General features: G+C 41.5%; 1 protein-coding gene across 1 annotated transcript in view; it reads right to left on the bottom strand.

Annotated features, from left to right (window-relative positions):
- The window catches only part of C1H3orf70 (chromosome 1 C3orf70 homolog), a 110,172-nt gene extending 95,697 nt beyond the window's left edge, over nt 1-14,475 (bottom strand). Inside the window, exon 1 of the mRNA XM_068983733.1 lies at nt 14,280-14,475. Coding sequence (XP_068839834.1) covers nt 14,280-14,475 — 196 coding nt within the window. The remainder of the gene's footprint in view (nt 1-14,279) is intronic.
- Nucleotides 14,476-16,782: the final 2,307 nt, after the last annotated feature.

Raw genomic sequence — 16,782 nt, 5'->3', positions numbered from 1 at the left:
AAAATGAAGCACAGGCCTAAATGTAAAATGCAAAACTATAAAACTCCTAAAAGATAACAAAGGAAAAAACCTAGATGTCCTTGGGTATGGTGATGCCTTTTTAAATATAACACCAAAGACAGGATCCATGAAATAAATAACTAATAACCTTGATTTATTTAAAATTAAAAACTTCTGCTCTGTGAAAGAAAATATAAAGAGAATTCGAAAACAAGGCACAAACTGGAAGAAAATATCTGAAACACGCACACATGGAACGGCCCCAACCTGGAATGGAACACTGACACCAGCAAAGCTGGACAGGGTGTGGAGCAACAGCAACTCTCATACATTTCCGGCGGAAATGAAAGTAACACAGTCACTTTGGAAGACAGACTCTTACCATACAATCCAGCAATCACACTTCTTGGTATTTATTTACACAAAGGAGTTGAAAACTTACATTCATGCGGAAACCTGCACACAGATGTTTATGGCAGCTCTCTTCGTAACTACCAAACATTAGAAGCAACCGATAAGTCCTTTAGTAGATGAACGAAGAAACTGTAGTGTGCAAGACCCCAGATAGCCGAAACAATCTTGAGAAAGAAGAAAAAAGCTGGCGGTACCATGCTTCCTGGCTTCAAACTGTACTTCATTCTTGGTGATGATTCTTTCAGATTTGATGTCAAAAGCAAAAATAAGAAGGTGGGAACACATCAAACTAAAAAGCTTATGCAGAGGAAAGGGAACCATTAACAAAATGAAAAAGTAACCTTTCTAGTGGGAGAAAATACCTACAAATCATATAACTGATTATGGGTTAATATCCAAAACATATAAGGAACTCACGAAATTCAATAGCCAAAATAATCTGGTTTAAAAATGGGCAAACAATCTGAACAGACCTTTTTCCAAAGAAGACATACAGAAGGTCAACAAACACATGAAAAGGAGCTCAACATCACTAATCATCAGGGAAATGCAAGTCAGAACGAAAATGAGCTATCACCTCACACCTGCTAGAACAGCTGTTATTAAAAAACACCCAAGAAATAACAAGAAATAAGCGCTGGTGAGGCTGTGGAGAAAAGGGAACCACTCTGTGCTGTTGTTGGTGGGGATGCAAACTGGTGCAGCTGCTATGGAAAACAGCATGAACGTCTCTCAAAAAATTAAACACAGAACTACACACGATCCGGCAACTCCAGCTCTGGGTGTGTATTTGAAGAAAATGAAAATGCTGATCTGGAAAGACATACGCACCCCCCTGTTCACTGCCGCATTATTTACAACTGCCAAGACACTGAAATAATCTAAGTGGCCACCAGCAGATGAGTTGATAAAGAAAATGTGCTGTTATGTGCGGAATATTATTCAGTCATAAAAAAGAATGAAAGCTGGCCATCTGTGACAACATGGATGGGCCTTGAGGGCACGACAGTAAGTGATATAAATCAAACAGAAGAAGACAAATACCATATATCCTCACTTACACGTGGATTAAAAGAAAAACAAACCTGAAAACTCACAGGTAGGGGAAACAGATTGGTGGTTGCCAGAAGCATGGCGATGAGAGAATGGGGCAAAATGAGTGAAGATGATCAAAACGGCCAAATTTCAGTTATAAGATAAACTACCATTAGGGATGCATGAGTGCCAAGTTGTTTCAGTCATATCCAACTCTGTGACCCTACAGACCATAGCCCGCCAGGCTCCTGTATCCACGGAATTCTCCATGCAAGAATACTGGAGGGGGTTGCCTTGCCCTCCTCCAGGGGATCTTCCCAACCCAGGGATCAAACCCACGTCTTCTATGTCTCCTGCATTGGCAGGTGGGTTCTTTACCATTAGCACCACCTGATAATTGGGAATAGTTGCTTCAGTTATTTTAACTATAATAACAGTTAATAATACTCTATTGTATATTTTCAAGTTGCTACCAGAGTACATCTTAAATTAAAAGTTCTCAGCATGGGGAAAAAATCTGCAACTATGTATGGTGATGGATGTTAACTAGACTTACTGCAATGATCATTTCACTGTATACACAAATACTGAATCACTATGTGAAGAATGGATGCTTTTGAACTGTGGTGTTGGAGAAGACTCTTGAGAGTCCCTTGGACTACAAGGAGATCCAACCAGTCCATTCTGAAGGAGATCAGTCCTGGGTGTTCTTTGGAAGGAATGATGCTAAAGCTGAAACTCCAGGACTTTGGCCACCTCATGCGAAGAGCTGATTCATTGGAAAAGACTCTGATGCTGGAAGGGATTGGGGGCAGGAGGAAAAGGGGATGACAGAGGATGAGATGGCTGGATGGCATCACTGACTCGATGGACGTGAGTCTGAGTGAACTCCGGGAGATGGTGGTGGACAGGGAGGCCTGGCATGCTGCGATTCATGGCATCGCAAAGAGTCAGACACGACTGAGCGACTGAACTGAACTGATGCTGTACCCCTGAAACAAATGTCAGTTATACCTCAATTTACTTTTGTAAAATAATAATTAAATAAAAAAACTGTGGTATGTCCAGGTGATGGAATATTATTCAGCACTAATAAGAAATGAGCTACCAAGCCATGAAAAGACGTGGAGAAATGCACATTAATAAGTGAAAGAAGTCAGTCTGAAAAGACTATATACTGTATGATTCCAACTATACGACATTCTGGAAAAAATAAAACAACGGCGACAATGAAAAAAATCAGTGGTTTCCAAGGGGCGGGGTGAAACAGTGCACAGGGTATTTTTAGAGCAGTGAAAATACTCTGTATGATATTATAAATGATGCACATATGTCATTATTGTCCATATTCATAGAATGTACAATACCTAGAGTGAAGCCTAAGGTAAACTGTGGACTTTAGATGATTATGATGTGTCCGTATAGGTTCATCCTGGGTTAAAAAAAATGTACAATTCTGATAAATAATAATAGACAAGGCTATGCACATGTGGGGGCAAAATACACGGGAAAGCGCCCTACCTGCCTCTTGATTTTGCTGTAAACCTAAAACTGCTCTCAAAAAAGTCTTAAAAATTAAAGACACTTCACCAAAGAGGATACACAAATGGTGAATAAGCACACCAATGTTAACTATCAGGCAGATGCAAATTAAAATCAAAGTGAGTGATCAGTACACATCTATCAGATCACTGAAATAAAAACAGCAGCACCACCAAACACAGACAGGAAATGCGGTGGAGAAACTGGATCACTCACACATTGCTGGCAGGAATGGAAAATGGCACGGCAACCACAGAAAACAGTTTAGCAGCTTCCTAAAAACTGAATGTGCAACCTCCACATGACCAAGCACTTGTGCTTCTGGGCATTTATTTCAGAAAAATGAAGGCTTTCGTTCACACAGTAAACCATACACAAAGGTTTACAGCAGGCTTATTTATAATAACTAAAAACTAGAAACAACCCAGGTGTCCTTCAGTGGGTGAAAGGGTAAATAAACTGTGGTACATGTACAGCGTGGAACACTACTCAGCCATCAAAAGGGACGAGCTATCGGTATACCCAACAAACAGAATGAATCGCCAGAGCTATTACGCAGTGTGAAAAAAGCCAACCCCCAAAGGTTACATAACATATGATCTATTTACATAACATCCTGGAAGCGACAAAATTAAAGAAACAGAGAAGAGATTAGTAATTGGCAGGGATTAATTAGGGCTTGTGCAGAAGGGAAAGTGAGTATGGCTATGAAGAGGCAACATGAGGTATCCTTGCAATGCTGAAACTGTTCCTGAACCTATATGTATCAATGACAATTTCCTGGTTGAGATATCATACTACAGTTCTGTGAAACGCTACCACTGGGAAACTGGATACAGAATATGTGGGATCTCTGTATTATTTCTCACAACTATATGCAAACCTACAAATTATCTCAAAATTAAAAGTTTAATTTAAAAAAAGATGAAAAAAGTATACCTGAAATTGATTCAGATCAGAAATAAATGAACCCAACTGATAACATGACCACACAGAAAAAAATTAACTCAAGAAACTTTCGAACAGTGTTCTGACTACATACATCCTTCCCAGGATATATTCTATCTTGAACTTTAAGCCATCAATTTGTCGTTGGTAGTGAAACCAATATAATAATTCCTAGTTTATGGGTAGCTGAAAATAGAAGAAATGAGTAAATACTATGATATGATGGAAACCAGGGTTTTTACCCACAGAGAAGGCAGGCACAACTAAATGGGGAAAGATGAAGGAGACACACACTTTCTAAGTTTGTCCACTGAAAGTAACGTGTAGTAGCATCCCAGCAGAAATAAGCACATTAAAAACCCAGATAATGGTTTCCATACCATTCTTCACTGAAAGGAACATAGGTTTCTTGGAAAAATGATTCATTTCTGGCCTGGGGTGAGGAAATTACTAGGTAAGTCTGGAATATCTTGTTTCAGAAAGCAGTAAAGTAAAATGATAGAGACATGTCAAAAGGTCACAAAGCCATCTTGAAGAAGCTCTCATTGCCCAAATGTAGGACAATTTGAGCATCAAAAAAAAAAAAATGATGCTTGATTATAGCATATTAAAAAGAATCAAGTTGTCTATATTACCTAAAAAAGAAGAGATACAAAGAAAAGAAATCTCTTCAAATGCCATCAAATGTTAGGAATGACAGAATTAGAATATCACTATCAACACACTGTAATAAGTGATTCACACAGACTCTCCAGTCAATACTAAAATCAATGCGTTAAAGTTTATTGGGGAAGGGGATATTCATTCAGTGTCAAAGTATCACTCCACAGTTACTTATTCTTACTAAGTGATTAAAATAACACTACAAAAAAAGTAACAAAGGAGAAACAATGTGTCTTATGTAGTCGTCACCCTACATAAGGAGAACACAAGGACCTATGTCTCCTCCTATTATGCTAAGCAAGGGATACAATAGCACATATTTAATAACTAAGCAAAAATGTTCAACCTGAATCTAATAAGGCAAATGTAAACACGGGATATACTACAGACAGTTAATCTGGACTCTTCAAAAACTTCACCACCACCCAAAAAAGTATGATTATTCTAGAATGTTTAAAGGGGAGACTGAAGTGATACAATAACGAAGTGTGATGCATGAATGTTTTTATTCCACTAATTTTATTTATTTCACTTGTTAAACCATTTTACTGAGGTATGACTGACACAGAAAAAGCTGTACAGATTTAATACATAAAATGTGATGAGTGCAGAGGTAAAGTATACCCCTGTGTAACCATCACCACAGTCTATGCCATTAAAATATCCATGTGATATATGAATCTTGATTGGCTCTTGAATTGAAGTCAGCTATAAAATTAATTTTTTGACAATTAAGGAAACTGTATGTTAGATGGTATTGGTGAATTCATGTTACTATCTTAGGCATGATTAGTATTGTGGTTCCATAGGAAAATGAGAGGTATGCTGACATATTTAGGTGAAATGTCATGTCAGCAACTTACTTTTAAATGGCTTAAGAAAAAAAGCACATGTATGTGCATATGTGTGTGTGTGCAGACAGAAGGAAAAAACAAATGAGTCTAACAGACACAAAATACCACAATTATTACACAAAATACCAAATTATTACAAAACTCTTTTAGTGTTTTCATTTCACTAAAGGTCTGTTTAAATGAGATACAAAGGAAGAAATAACATTCTATATCACACCAAGAATCAACAAGCACTTGGGAGGTTAAAAAATTTGTCCTGAACGGACTTTTTCAGGGCATCGTGCAGATACAGCTGGAGAGATTTATTGTAGCTGCTGACCACTTCAGACATTGCACGTTTTTGGTAGTGTGCTTACAGAATACTGCTAAATATCAGAATACTGAAGAACAAACCAATAAGAACAAAGGAAACACAAAACAAAAATTCTATGAATTTTAGTAAAGTAACTTGCAAAAACAATTAAATCTACTCTGTCCACCATTCTAGCAGCCAGGACTCCTCCTAAAAAGCATAGTTTTATACACTTCAACCACTCCAAAAACCTTCATGTTGCATATAACTAGCACTTTGCTATTTTTCTACACAAAATCAATATTCCAAATGATAGCTAAGTATTGTTACAGGATAGCAATCATTAAAGTTAGTATGTGCAGCTTCACTTTAACAGCTTTATAATATTCTGATCCTTTGAAACTTATTAACCCATGTTTGATATAATACTTCTGTATTAACTGGTGTATCTAAATAACCAGAATTATCCATTCCTTAACAACGGTGGAAAATAGGATAGCGGAAGGGAGTGGAAGAGCACAAAATAAAATTCCAAGATAAAAAGTAGATAATTATCACAAAGTAGCTATTATGAAATAGACCTTTCCACAATGAGGACAACTGAACAACTTGATTTCTAAAGGTCATACTACCCAAAATGTATGTTTTTACCACCTGTGTTGTGTTGAAGTGTGTAACTGAACAAATGAGTATGGTTACAAAGTGAATTCCAGATTAACCGGGACATTTCTGCAAGGAGAAGCAGCTGGAGTTTGTGTTTTTGACATATCACCACTATGATAATATAACTATGTTATTATCCCCATATTAAAAATGATGAAACTGAAAGAGGGAAGTTAAGTAACTTCCCCCAAACCATGTAACTCGTCAGTGGGCAGAGCCAGGATTCAAACACAAAGCCCAACTTCAGAGCCTGTCCCTCGGACGACTATACTATCTACTATTTCCATCGCTTGTTTTGAGGAGGGGCTGATGCTGAACACCTGCACTAAGTACTCTGCTTATGTCATTTAATCTTCACAACGACCCTGTGAAGTAGGATTTTTATTCCTGTTTTTCAGAAGAGAACACTGAAGCTGAGAAGGGTTGAGTAACCTATCTGAAGCTATCCTGCCAATGCATGGAAGAACCAGGACTGAACTCAAGTGTGTCTGACTCCACAGCCCTCACTCTTTCTACGACCACACTCTGCCCTCACATTTTATATATAAAACACTTTACTTTTCAAGAAAGCATATCTTCTTCTAGATAACTGTTAGGTTAAACATATGTCCCTGTGTTTATTTGGAATTAATAACACTTAATTTCTCCGAAGATATTCTTTCTTGTGAATTAATGAGGTTCCACAACATGAGAGGATAAACTTAAACTGAGGGTGTTATAATGCAGGGAATAATCATAAAAAGGTCCTCAAAAGCTATTTGGTTGAAACCTTTTAAAGTTCATCAGGCTTGGAAACCAGTAATAATTAACGGTACACATGCAAAGCTCACCAAAAGAGGCCTGCACTAGTTAAGGATCATCTGAAGATATGACATGACTGAACCTTCATATTATACAAATACATCATTAAATATCTTTTATTTAACTTTTCATTTTGTACTGGAGTATAGCCAATTAACAATGTTGTGATGGTTTCAAGTGAACAGAAAATGACTCAGCCATATGTATATACATGTGTCCATTCTCCCCCAAACCCCCTTCCCATTCAGGCTGCCACATAACATTCAGCAGAGTTCCCTGTGCTATACACTAGGTCCCTGTTGGTTATCCATTTAAAATATAGCGGTGTGCACATGTACACAAACTCCATTTAATGCTTTTTAAAAGCATAGTTGTAAAGTTTTCAACCACTCCAAAAAGTTCATATTGCATATAATTGCCCTTCTCTTAAAATAAGAAAACCATTCTTATTTTTACTTATTTATTTAAATCCTCCTTGTTCCAAAGATAATCTGAAATAGCTGAAATCCTCCTCACTGTACCTTGAGCAGAACCAAGAAACCCAGAGCCTGGTTGCCAGGTGCTCTGTGAGATTCGAATACACTGACCACATGTGGCCAGGGCTACTTCGTGGGACCTCCAGCAAGTTTCCACCTAAAAAATGAGGATAATAACAATACCTGCTTCACAAGGCTGTTGTGAAGTGTAAATGAGCTAACACATGCATAAAGTTACAATAGTGCCTGCATATAAACAAGTGTGCTGCTATCTATTATCGAAACACCACTTAGATGGAAAAACACCTATGAGCTTTCTCTATCTCTGGATAAAAGATTTAAGGAAACTCAGATACTGACTTCACCTCTACACTGGCTAACACCTGAATCCTCTTCCTTTAACTACCAGACATGGAAAGAGGCCTCATTAGAAGAAAAAAGCTTCAGCCGACTCCTCCATCTAATCCAACTACCACTCCCTTTTTTTCCAGTTTTCACTGTCAGACATCTCAAATATATTTTCTGTAGCTTCTGTTACTGATATGCCTGAGCTGTCCTTTGGGAAAACCAGCTGGCATTACCCCGGGGAAGTCAGAACTTGATTTGGGGGGTTGAGTAGAAGCAGGAAAATAGAACAAATAGAGTAATGCAAAAACCATAATGCTAATACACTAGCTAGTGGACAGAACTATACTTGCCCCAAGGTCCTGATAGTTAAATCCTCTAATCAGCTTTCTTTCCCTATAGGACATATAAAAATAGGAGGCCAAATTATATCCAAACACTTGCAGAGATAGTCCAGTCACAGGACCAGACATTTCAGCCTCTAGGCAGTGCCACCTTCTCTGAAGAGTCCTGGGAAAATACACTTCCAAATTCTCTCCTCTCCCTACTCTCCTACTCCCATTTTTCTGTAATTCGATGCTGCCCATCCACCTTCTGCTTTAACAGTCTTTCTTTAGATATGTTAATACCATCTATTAGACTACATCAAGTCCCACTCCTGCTTTCAACCTGTAAGACACATCTTTTAAGATGTCTTCTGCAGAAAACTGAGCTCACCTATTGTGGGATTTTATTAAGCCAATAAAGCTGAGTTCTGCTGGTGGTACAGACATCACATCACATACATGACCCCACCTCTACCTATCCATCCTCCCTCCTCACCTCCAACACCCTCTCATCACTTTCTATTTGATAGTTCTTAACTTGGATTTCACTCCCCACCATATTCAGGGATCTCTTTACAGCCCCCATTCTTCTGTACTTCACTACGGCAATTGATACAATTTGCCACTTATTTCTTAAAAACTTTCCCCATCACTGGTTTTAATAAAGCCAGAAAACTGCTGATTTTGCTCATTAAACTGCTCTAGAGTACCTATAGTGGTTAAGACTCCAGGTCTAAGAATCAGACAGATAAGACTTCAAATCCAGGTTCTATTCTTACCAGCTACATGCCCACGGGAAAGTTACTTGACTTCTTTAAGCATTTCTCCTCCACTACAGAATGGACATAATAACATAATTGGAATGCTTAGCATAATCAGCTTACTCTGGCACAAAGTAAACCACTCAATAAATATTAACTACTATCTTTGTCTCCTAATTCTCTTATCCTGGTATTTTATTCCCTTTCTACCTTGAAGAATTCATGATCGCAAATGATTATGCTATAATCAAGTATACTCCTTAAGTTATTGTTGCAAAACTAAACCTTTCATCCCCTTCTTCAGTAATAAAAAAAAAAATCACTATTTCTAGTTTCCCCAATATCTAAGAAATAACCTGCTAAAATGGATTTCATCTTCATCTTCTTTCTTAAAGCACTCCTTTCCCTTGGTCTCTGTAATACCATGCTTTCCGGATTGTTTCTTCTTTGGCCATCTTCTTAGACTCAGTTGCCAGCTCATCCTCCTGTAACCAGCCTCTAAATGTTAAGTGTTCTAAAGGCAAAGCCTAAAGGGTTTCTTCATGTCTCATACCATAACCTCTCCGTTGGCAGTCTCCTGCTTCATCATGGCTACAACCGCAATCTATAAAGAAGTTAATGATTTCCATATTACCTCCAGTGCAGACTTTTCCAAGTTCTATATCCTCTATATCCAAATGTCTACTGACATCACCATGCAACGACAAGGCAACAGATACAAAATTGGATTCATGGTCTTTGTGGATTCATGATTCCACGATCAGCCAAACCTAGCTCTTCTCCAGTATTCGATTAGCAAATGAACAGCATCACCATCCATCCAAGCTGCATAAGGCAAAATTCTAGAATCCATCCTTTATAACTATCCTCTTCCTCCCCCTCCAAATCTAATCTGTTCTAATTTCCATTAAATAGACATTGCTGCATGAATTTCAACCTATTTTTTAACAGTAATATGAAAATATTCTCCCATGCCGATTTCATTCCCCCACTACTTATTTCACCATTATAATGCCAAGGTCTCTAGCAACTGGAACGTCCCCACTGTCCAGCTCATCCCTCCCTAACACCTCAACAATCAAATTTCTTATTTCTTCTAACACTCTATCTACTCCAGTCACAGAAAAAGCTACTTTACAATATCTACATATGATTTATTGTTTACCATCCCTCTTCCCCTAGCCAAGCCACATCTTTTCCCCTCTCAAAACTCTTCTTGGAATCCTTCATTTGTTAAATCAACCCAATACCGTTCCTTAAAAAAAAATAAAGGTTCAGATTCAGGGCCATAGTTCAATCAGCCGAATAATCTATCTCTGACAGAGACATCAATAGAACACATCCAGTTTTCATCACGGACACAGTCCTCAAAATCGATTACCCAAGTACACTATTTCCTTTACGTCCAGCACCGCATCTGTCAACACATACCCAGTTTGTGTCTTTCAGGAACAGGTATGCACTTGCAGCCTTTTCTCCTTCATAGCGTTATAAATTTCACAAATTTAACATCAACCATATAAAACTGAATTTCCTTTATTTGTTCCGAATTTCCTCTCTCAAGCATCTCAAGGTAGTCTTCCTGGTTTCATATTTACCAGTTTGGTGAACAAGTTGATCATTTTTCATTCATACCATTTGTGATTTTAAAGGAATGCAAAAATAAATATAGGATGAATCACAGCCTTACACTCATGATCCAGCTATATTCATAGCTGTATTCCTAGTTTCCATAATAATGTCTCATAAAGAGAAGGTGCTCAATGCATGTTCACCAAAATTAAAAGAATTTTATTTAGGACTGATGTTGTGTTCATGCATTCCAAAAGAAGTAGAACTTCTCAAATATATTAACTCTGCTTCTCTTAAAGAAAAATAATATTGGGGCTTAAAAAGGGTAGAAAGAATTGATGCCTCATATAGGTGAGGAGACTGAACAGGGCAGCTGGCTGCTCTAAATGAACTGAAGCTATTCTTGGATGTGATCCCCAAACCACCAGCAGCAGAGGAAGCATGGAATCCCAGAAGGCTGCCAAAGACTGAAGAGAGCAAATAAATTGAGGCTTGATTAAAAACAACAACAACAACTGCGAATGGTCCAGTATACTCAATGTCAGTCCTTTCTAAATGCAGATTATTTAAAAAGTAGCTACTAATCGCTTTAAAAATAAAATGTTAAGCATTTGTGGAATCAACCTGCATTACACTCAACTAATTTTCTTTATATTTTTTTTTACAAGAGTATGTTTACAGATAGACATCATATATCAAAAAGACATAAAAGTAGTATGTTGGGAGAATTTCAACAAAGTATCTGATCAGGTTCTCACTAAACCAATATAGATAAGATAAACAAAAGGTGGATACAGGTTAATAAGGTGTGTGTGTGTGTGTGTGTGTGTGTGTGTGTGTGTGTGTGTATGCTCAGTCACTTAGTCATGTCCAACTCTTTGCAACCCCACAAGGACTGTAGCCCACCAAACTCCTCTGTCCATGGAATTTTCCAGGCAGGAATACTGGAGTGGGTTGCCGTTTCCTACGCCAAATGATCTTCCGGACCACCCAGGGGTCAAACTCGCATTTCTTGGTCTCCTGCACTGGCAGGCAGATTATAGCTTAACCCCCTGGGAAGCCCAATTAGGTAGTGAGGTAATTGTTAAAACGATCATAGCAACAGAGTGCTAATTAATGAATTGTTATGAACCTGAAAGCCAGTTCAGGACTTTCATCTGTGGTCTTCTCCTGTTTAACAATTTTATCAATAAGGAAAGAGGAAAATATATGGAAGGGATAGATCTAAGTGATCTGTGAGTAGCCATATCCAAATATATATGTATAACTATGAGATAGGCAAGCGCTCTAACTTATGCCACAAATGTAAAATACACACACAAACAAAAAAGAGGCTTAATGGCTTAGTGCACAGCAAGCTTAGTTCAATCTGACAACGACAAGCTCAATACGATGCGGAAGAGAGAAGAGCTACTGTGATGCTAGCTGCAGTAGTAGCATATCAAACACAGGCGATATCAGTCCTGCCTACTTTTGGACAGATCTTACCACAACTGGGATATGGTGTACCCTTCTAGGGGTCACTATCTTCATAGCATTATAACCATATCAGCATATGTTCAGAATAGAAAAACCAGGATGCTTAGGGGCCTGAACACCATTAAAGGAGAGGCAGAAAAGAATGGTGGTGGTTTAGTCACTCGGTCATGTCCGACTCTTGCTGCCCCATAGACTGCAGCCCACCAGGCTCCTCTGTCCATGGGATTTCTCAGGCAAGAATACGGGAGTGGGCAGCCATTTCCTTCTCCAGGGGATCTTCCTGACGCAGGGATCAGACCCTGGGATCGAATCCGCGTCTCCTGCACTGTCAGGAGGATTCGTTACCACTGAGCCACCTGGGAAGCCCATAGAAAGGAATGGAGATTTATAAATAGGACAAGACAATGCTTGAGAGGAAAACAATGGCTACCTTCATTCAGTCCTTCAACAAATGTGAATTACAAACCTATTTCAGGCCAGATGCTGTGACTAGAGATAGGGTAGAAAAAAGTCTACATCATGTGTGTATCTGAAGAGTTGAAACAGACAGGATCTAAAAAAGGTTAAGATTGTTATATATGATTTCATAAGGTAGAAATAGGAGGTGTAGGAAGAAATTCCAATGTAACTGATTTTAGCTCCATATAAGGAAGAGCATTTTTAAGAGTCAAAGCTGTCTAATGAAGGAAGAGAATGCCTGAGAAGACTGCAAGGTTCCCATCAGTAATGGTGTACTCAAAGGGGAGACTGCGGAAATAAGACAGGCACTGAACTGGACCGTCTTTAGTGTTCCTCACAATTCACACTCTGACTCTTTCTATACTTCCACAGGAAATGGACCCACCGAAGTCGCCCTACTTGTGTACTCTAGCATCACAGGTTTCCCACAGTTGTTACTTTCAACTCTTCACCCTGTCCCCCACGGAAGCAATGCCATACAATTAGGAATGGAGCTGAGAGCAACAGGAATAATGAGACACAGGACAAAACAGACCCAACAGTACACAGAATGCAAAGAATCAATACTGCTCAATGTGTCTTGCATTTATAAAAGAAATGTAAGAATTCTCTATCCCTTAAGTCATCAATTTAAAATATCTTATTATGTTCAATTAATATAAACAAGGATCTGTTATGTACTGCATCTCTTGTTGGGAGCCATTTTTTCTAACCAACGAAGAAAAAATAATTTTAAGATCACTTTGAGAATCTGCATCCTAAATAAGCACTCCAAACCCTCTATTATAAGGTTATGTGGAAACTAAGTTTAGAATACGTTTCTAAAAAGAAATAATTCATCAGATATAGCAGGGCAAATACCATAAACTAATAAAATAGTGAAATTCTGATTAAATGGCCACTTAAATATTTTGAAAATCACAGGCAGGATAGACGTAAGGGAAAAGGTCTAGACCATTTAGTTCTACAAATTACTTTAAGATCACTGAAGCGTACTTTCATTCTTTTATTTTTGCAATTTTAAAACAGTCTCCATAATGCACTGGCTTTATATGCTGGAACTGGGTATTCAAGGAGTTCACCCTTCCAAACTGTTAATATTAACTTCTTGGAAGCAGTCCCTCACTCTTCAGTGCTTTCTCAATCTGGATACAAGAAATGGGCTACGATTCCAAATCCAAGGGTTCCCTTTCTTCTAAATAGCAGCCCGTTAAGACAAAAGTGAAAAAAGAAAGAGGTGCACCTTTTAACCACCAGCCCTGAAAAAAGACTTCCCCTCCGGTTGTCGTCAACTCTGAAGGCTGTCTACCCTTTCTCCACACGCGCCTGGTCTTTTCGGTTGAAAAAGAAAACAGGGGGGAAAAATACACCCCAGTTTTCCTGGGACGGGGAGACCCCTTTTGTAGAAGTAGCTAAAAAGGTAGGTTTCCCACAGATTTCATCTCGTTGCCAAGGAAGCGCCGACACGACTGGTCCGGCGCGAGGGCAGTTCCCGCCGCCTGGACCCCACGGCGGCCCCGGCCTGCGGCAGGGCAGCCCGGGCCCAGCCAGGCGCCCCCCAGGCCGCACAGTCCCTGCTACGACCCCGGACGGCCCCGCGGGAGCCCTGGGGACCGCGGAGAAAGGCGAGGAGACGTGGCTCGACTTACAGTGACACCATCCGAGGTGACAGCACCAGTGCAGCTTGAAGCACTTGCCGTGGCTGTGCGTGGCACAGATGGAGAGCCCGTCGCACGGCTGGAAGTCGGGTCTGCGGGCGGCGCAACTCCGCGCCAGGGCCTGAGCCTCGTCCACTTTCTCGCTCTTCCAGCCGCGCTCGGGCGCCGGCGCCGCGGCCGCACTCATTTCCTCTCCCTCCGCGGAGCCGAGACCCGGAGCTCGGGAGGAGCGGCGTCTGGACGGGCAGGAAGCCGAGGCGGGCGCGGCGCGGGCCGAGAGTCAGGTCAGCGCTTGGAGGTGGCGGCAGCAGAGCTGGCGGCCGCGGGAGCGCAGCGGTCCCTAGGCTCGCAGAGGAGCCGCCCCGGGCGCTGCGGCCGGGGGCTGGGCCTGCCGCCGCCTTCCCTCCCTCCGCCGTGGCGCGCGCCGCGCCCCCACGTGCACACGCACGCGCACACACGCGCGCTAGCTTCGGCAGACGCCACGAGGCCCCCCGCCAGCCCCGCCTTCTCACACACGGCTGCTCACACACGCTCGGCGGCCCCGCTGCCGCCGCACACTCACTCAGCCCCCGTAGGCTGGCCCCCACGGACGGAGGGCCGTTAGGAACACAGCCGCCTCGGAGGCTCAGTTTTCACACGCACGCCAGCTTCCACGCACGCTTCCCACACACACACACACACACTCCCTCCGAAACACATGCTCACACTCCGCGGAGGGCTGTGCACGTTGAGGACCCGCCCGCCCGGACGCCCAGTGCGCTAGTCCCGGCGCAGGTGGGAGCGGGGTTCTCACACACGCACAGCCTTGCCCCACGCGCGGCCCACTTTGCCCTCGTACACACACACGTACACACACACATCCCCAGAGTGTCAGGGCACATCGGCTCCTGGGGGCACGCACACGTGCACACAAGACACACGTGAGCTCCCCGGGGCTGTCTCCCGCTCCCAGCGCGGCCCCTGGGGCACACATCCCTGGCCAAGGCCACCAGCCCGCGGGGCATGGCCTGTGTTACCCGCCCCTTCTCAGCCTGAGGCTGCAGCCCCAGCTTGCTAAGCGGGAAAGTTACCAAGCTGGGTGCTGTGGGGTTGTGTATGTAACAGAGATGTATCTGTGATGCATGGGACTGGTATGTGGAATGTGTTACGTGTATATATTTGTTATGTGGATTAGATGTGTGCCTGGCATGTGTGTGGTATGTATGATGCCTGTGACTGAAATGTGGACTGTGAAATGTGTGTACATGCACATATGTGGCATGGATGCATATGACCATTGTGGAGAGTGAGTGGGGTGTTTTTGTGTGGTAGGGTATATGTTCTGTATGTGGTAGTCAGTAGATGAGTTTCTGTGTAATCATGTGTATGTGGGGTGTGGTGGGCACAGTTGTTATGTAGGGTGTGTGTCTGTGGTATGTATATGGCAGTGTGGTACATATGACTGCTATATTGAGTGTACATGCGTGGTATATATGGATGGATTTGGTTGTGTGTGGTACATGTAGTTGTGGGTATACAAGCAAGACTCGTGTTTGCTGTGGACGCTGTGTGCCTTTGTGTATTAATGCCCACCCCGGCCAGCAGGTGTGACTGGCCCTGATGGTGGCTGCAGCTGTCCCCCGCACCCCCTAATCGGCTTGCCTTTTTTCCTCTTGGGGACTAGTTGCTCCAAATGGATTTTCCATGCCAGGCTCTGCTGCTGAGAACTCACCCCTGGCAGGATTCAGTGAGGAGAAAACAAACCATTTGCTCTCAGGGAGAACGACTGGGAATTAGTGTTTCCCTGCAACAAGGCTACCAGCCTTGAACACAGAAAAGGAGGGGACCTCCTCTCGCTGTGTGCCAAATGTTTTTCAGAGCACAGGAAAATGCCTGTAATTGCCAAAGTTCAGGGAACAACAATGAAGCCTTTCAGTACGAATGATGTGTGGGAACATGTTTATGCCCAGGTCCACCTTCTCCATTACTTTATTCCTTTGCTGCTTTGCACTGACAAGGAGATTCATCATGGTTTTGAAATAACCAAATTCATCTTCAAGCTCTGAAAATCTTCACTGCCATAAGCAGTATTCCCTTTTATTTAACCTTGGCTTAAGATGGTAACTGTAATCTGCATATATATGACTCTAGTGAAGTCTTCATTTAATAGGGGTTGAAGAGAAACAACCCCTTTATTGACTATGCCAAAGCCTTTGACTGTGTGGATCACAACTGTGTGGAAAATTTATAGAGATGGGAATACCAGACCACCTTACCTGCCTCCTGAGAAGCTTGTATGCAGGTCATGAAGCAAGAGTTAGAATGAGACATGGAAAAACTGACTGGTTCAAAATTGGGAAAGGAATACATCAAGGCTGTATATTGTCACCCTGCTTATTTAACTTATATGCAGAGTCCATCACGTGAAATGCCAGGCTGAATGAAGCACAAGCTGAAATCAAGATTGCCAGGAGAAATATCAATAACCTCAGATATGTATATGACACCACCCTTA

The sequence above is a fragment of the Capricornis sumatraensis genome, chromosome 1 (genome assembly GCF_032405125.1).
Source record: "Capricornis sumatraensis isolate serow.1 chromosome 1, serow.2, whole genome shotgun sequence".
NCBI lineage: Eukaryota > Metazoa > Chordata > Mammalia > Artiodactyla > Bovidae > Capricornis > Capricornis sumatraensis.
Note: the sequence above shows the minus strand (reverse complement) of the source record. Positions and strands in the feature narration are given on the sequence as shown.